At 52.1% G+C, this 5,187-nt stretch overlaps 1 protein-coding gene across 1 annotated transcript; it reads left to right on the forward strand.

The window, feature by feature from the left end:
• Positions 1 to 2,658: 2,658 nt before the first annotated feature.
• On the forward strand, positions 2,659 to 4,722 carry LOC123395595 (RING-H2 finger protein ATL46-like). The gene has a single exon (XM_045090620.1). It carries the CDS (start codon positions 3,435 to 3,437, stop codon positions 4,500 to 4,502), a length of 1,068 nt encoding a protein of 355 aa, XP_044946555.1. The 5' UTR covers positions 2,659 to 3,434; the 3' UTR covers positions 4,503 to 4,722.
• The last annotated feature ends 465 nt before the right edge of the window (positions 4,723 to 5,187 follow it).

Here is a 5,187-nt window from a genome sequence, read left to right on the forward strand (position 1 = left end):
AAGTCTCGTTACTTGTTCCGTAATACAAGATCCTGTGGCTAACTCTTTAGCCACATTGCTTGCAAGGTTTGTTTGTGATGTTGTAATACCGAGTGGGCCCCGAGATACCTCCCCCGTCATATGAAGTGGCAAATCCTAGTCTTGATGGATGCTAACTCAACGGATACCTTCGGAGATACCTGTAGAGCACCTTTATAGTCACCCAGTAACGTTGCGACGTTTGATACACACACGACATTCTTTCGGTGTGAGTGAGTTACATGATTTCATGGTCATAGAAACGTATACTTGACATGCAGAAAACAATAGCAACAAAATGACACGATCACATGCTATGTTTATAGTTTGGTTCTTGTCCATCACATCATTCCCCTAATGATGTGATCTTGTTATCAACTAACAACACTTGTCTATGACAAGGAAACCTTAATCATTTTTTATCAACGAGCTAGTTAACTAAAGGCTCACTACGAACATTGTTTTATCTATATATCTACACATGCATTTGTGTTTCCATTCAATACAATGATAGCACGGATAATAAACGATTATCTTGAAACAGAAAATAAAATAATAACTATTTTATTATTGCCTCTAGGGCATATTTCCAACAAATCCCTCGGTGCCACATGCAGGCGCTAAGTACGCCTCTAGCCGCCCGAGTCTGACCGGTCGCACGGTGTGACCCTGGCTCGGCGTTGGCCCAAAAACTTGTCGGCTCATCTTTGCGGTTCATGCATGGCGACGACTGCTCGTTGCAGGTCGTTCGACGCGTTTCTTGGACGTCGGAACATCCCGGTTGGGCGTTTTTGAAGTGCAAAAACGATAGGTATGATTTTCGTTCGGTCATTTGCTTTTTGCTTGATGCAATTTCGGTAGCTTATATGTGTAGGATGAATGCAATCATGGTATTGGAAAGAACACATCGATCTATTGGTCTTATGAAATTTGCTAGATGTTCGTGCACTTTTATCTAGCTATGCTTCTTGTTTTCTTTGATATTATATTCCTAGCGAACAAATGGTAAAATGTATGTTGCATTTGATATAAAAATAATGTTTAAATTTGATTTAAAATGGATGCTGATCTATCAAGCAAACAGAAAATGGATCGACGCGTTGAACGCTCGGTCGATCCAAATCTTAAGCTGGACGGACGTCGAACGAACGACGGATCCAAACAAACAAACAAAAAAAATAAAAAATACCGTTTGTTTGGGTCGGCCGCCGCGTGGAGATGCTCTTACTCCTCCATCAGCCGATCACTTAAGCTGGCGACCAAGAGGATAATCTCAAGACTTATTAAACAAGCACAGAAGAAGCAGAGAGAACCTAGTAACATGCCGGGCCGAGAATCGGGGGGTTGACTAACTCAAATCCCGAGCTATCCATTCCATTCATCGAAGCAATCAAGCGTGCATACCCTCGTATGATTCGCCGGGGTTGACTTGAGGCCAGGCCACATGCAGCAGACGCCGTGCCACCACCAGAGCGCGCCAACGCTTGCTGTCCGTGTCATGTCCGGCACGCCGACCGGTGACCGCAGGACGGCCGGAACTGGTGAGCGAACCATGAATCGGACTCACAACCGCATGCCGAGGTGGACGTGACCGTCCTGAGTCCTGACAGTCAGCATAAGCGACACGCCATGGCCCATAGCGGGCACACGGTACGTACGTACCCCCCGCCACTGCACAAACCGGCCTACTGGTACTGGACGCCACCAGATGGTTGGCCGTGCCCGTGTGTGGGTGTAGGGGAGGGTGGTCCATGGGCCATGGCCGCTGTTAGGCTGGGTTTGAACAGTTCCAACGGGACAAGTATACTTCCGTAGTTGGTTGGCACCCGCGTAATCTACGAAGCACCGATACTTCAGAAATTTGTGTATCGCCGTTCAGTACTTCACCGATACTTCGATACTTTAGATACGGCTTCGATACGGGTATCCCTGAAGTATCGTCATTTTCAATTTAAAAGAAATGGCGATACGCGTATCCTCAAAATATCGCCGTTGTGTATTGTCCATGTCTTGATGTATCGTTGATCTGTTCATATAGATAGTGCACGTGGACTGTACTAATGTACTAGTTGGATAAAAGTGCTTTGTTAAGGATGTTACTTGTGCAATTCATTATTTGGCCCACTCGTGGAATCCAAAGTTGCTCTTTATATATGTTTATCATTTGACAATCTCAAGTTTTTAATTTTAAAAGATTTATTAATTTTATATTGTCATGTTAATAGATATTACAGTCTAAATCGTACTGTGACACTCTATGACCGATTGGTCGTATTATTCATTGATGATAGTGAGATTTTAAAATGAGAAACAATAAGGTATGAAAGTAATTAGGCAACCAGTGGGACGGTATTTTGTTATCATCTCATATATTTATTATGTTAGTTTTTATTGCATGTTATTTTATCATTATTTATATATGCTTGCCGTATCGTTGAATTGCTATTTTTAAAAATTGCCGTATCCCGTATCGTCGTACCCATATCGCCGTATCAGTGTCGCCGTATCGGTGCTTCGTAGCGCGTAATCCTGCAGAAAAACACTGCCGCGGTCCACGTCTTCCCCATGTACATGTACAGGCAGTAGATGGTCCGCCCGTGCCGATGGGTCGATCCATCATCAAACGGCACTCGGCTCCGTGGTGGTGGCTACGATCGACCTCGCTTTGGCCGAACCGGCCACCGGGCCCGTGTCAGCCGTCGCCGTCGTGGCAATTATGCCTTGCCTCCGGATTTCAGCGAGGATCCAAGTACTCCGGCCCGCCCGCTCGCTCAACCACCTCCAACGCTGACATGCTGTTCCCTCTCCTTATTAATTCCCCGCACTTTCCGTATGTCACAAGTGACGAAGGAGGCAGCCACACACAGCCTCGATCCCAAAGCTGGGAGGAAGGAAGAAGCTTCACCTTCACGTGGTGCCCGCCCAGGTATGCTCCCGGCCGGCTCCCGCCAACCACCCGGGCGGGCGACGTACTACTACTAGTAACAGACAACGCCCCGCTAACCGCAGCTAGCTAGCACGGCGACCCATCCATAACCATACCACACACCACACCACACACCGGCGCCGAATAGATTGGTACTCCAACTCCAGTCCAATAATACTACATTGCCCAACAAGACAGACGAGGAAGACGGTCGAGTGAGTAGGAAGGAGGAGGATACAATATTCTGCGTCGCGGGAAAAAGGTTTAGGTTTGGTGCGTAGCTTCCCGGTTGACTTCTCCGTGGGATCTTTGGTTGTTTCCTTTGGTTTGGTGCCCGATCGTTCCACTCCAACTGATTCATCCGTCCACCAAAGCTAGGCAGCGAGCGAGGGATCGCTCCGCAGTAGTGGATATACACTATATAGCCGGGCGTTTCTTTTCGGGTTTTGTCGTGGATGAGTGCTGCGTTGGCGGCAGAGGCAGGAGGAGCATGGCGGCGGTGAGGAGGGTGGCAGCCTGGTCGTCGCTCGTCGGGCGGGAGATCAAGGCAGCCGATGACGATGGCTTCGTGGTGGGCGCGCCCGCGGCGGCTGTCACGACGCAGGAGCCGGGCCCGTCGGCCACGGCGGCCAGGATCACGCCCGCCGTGCTCTTCATCACGGTCGTGCTCGCCGTCGTGCTGCTCGTCTGCGGCCTGCTCCACATCCTGCGCCGCCTCTTCCTCAAGAGCCACCGCGCCAATGCCAGGGCGGAGGCCGTGGAGCGGCAGCTGCAGCAGCTCTTCCACCTGCACGAGGACGGCGCCGGCCCCGGGCTCGACCAGGCCGCCATCGACGAGCTGCCGGCGTTCGCCTACGCCGAGCTCTCCGGCTCAGGGGCCAGCTCCGGCGCCAAGGGGCAGCGCCAGTTCGACTGCGCCGTCTGCCTCAGCGAGTTCGCCGCCGACGACCGCCTCCGCCTGCTCCCGCTCTGCGGCCACGCGTTCCACGTCGCCTGCATCGACACCTGGCTCCGCTCCAGCTCCACCTGCCCGCTCTGCCGCACGGCGCTCTCGGTCCGCGCGCGCTCCGCCGTCGCGGCGGCCGCAGACGCCTCCGGTGAGCCGGACATCGAGGAGCAGGAGGATGCGTCGGCGTCAAAGGAGGTCGCCGTCGTGCTTCCTGTCAGGCTCGGCCGGTTCAAGAACGTCCAGGGCAACAACACCGACGTCGAGGCGGGAACGAGCAGCCGCCTCGACGCGAGGAGGTGCTTCTCTATGGGCTCCTCATACCAGTACGTGCTCGCCGACGACAACCTGGCGGTGTCCGTGCACTGGCGTCCCGGCGACGGCAGCGTGGCCATGCGCCCCGGCGTGACCACGGCGGGCAGTGACCAGCAGAACAAGAAGGTCTGCGCCGCCAGCCGCGGCGACAGCTTCTCGGTGTCCAAGATCTGGCAGTGGGGCCGCAGCGGAAGGCGGCTCCCCGGCCTCCCCGCCGGCTCGTCCTCCACGACGGAGGGCCTCCCGTGGGCGTCGCCGGCGAGCACACGCAGCACGAGGCAAGAAACAGACACCTGATAACGATGGTAGAATCGATACACAGATACACACACATGCATATGTATGTCGTCCTGTGCCATTTATTTGTTCGTTAGTGCTACGAGTAGCTAGCAATAAGCATTTCATGTTAAGAGTTTTGATGCCTTTTTGGCGAATCTTTTCTGGTAATGTTATCTGGTTGACGCTCTCCGGGAAGTAGTTTTAGTTGTGACGATCAAAGGGTGACAGTTTCTGTTCCTTTTTGCCTCAAATTTTATTTCCTGATTTTTTTTTTGCCTCAAATTTGCTTCATCTCATGAACTACCATGTCAGAAAAACGTTCGCAAAATGCCACCCCTTGTATGAACTTTCCCGGCGACCGGGGTCCATCTTTTTTTGCCTACTGCTCCGAAGCCATGTATACAAGTACAACACCATCATCATCATCAAAACTGACATTCGAAATCGTGCTACTCGGATACTCCTAGCGCATAGCATTTTGTACTGCTCCACTTAATATTCTCGCGCTTACCATCTTCCCGGACATGTACAGCAGGGGCTAGCATGGCCATCGAGTCCGATTACTGTGGCCCGGCCCCGCCCGGCCCTGTCCCAGTCTGAGATACGTACCATACACAACATAATGGCGCTGCCACGTACAGGTGTCCGCTTCCGGCGTCTCCTCGCTCACTTGTGCTCTTGTACGTAGGAGTAGTACCACCAC

This window comes from Hordeum vulgare, chromosome 5H, assembly GCF_904849725.1.
Source record: "Hordeum vulgare subsp. vulgare chromosome 5H, MorexV3_pseudomolecules_assembly, whole genome shotgun sequence".
Classification (NCBI taxonomy): Eukaryota; Viridiplantae; Streptophyta; class Magnoliopsida; order Poales; family Poaceae; genus Hordeum; species Hordeum vulgare.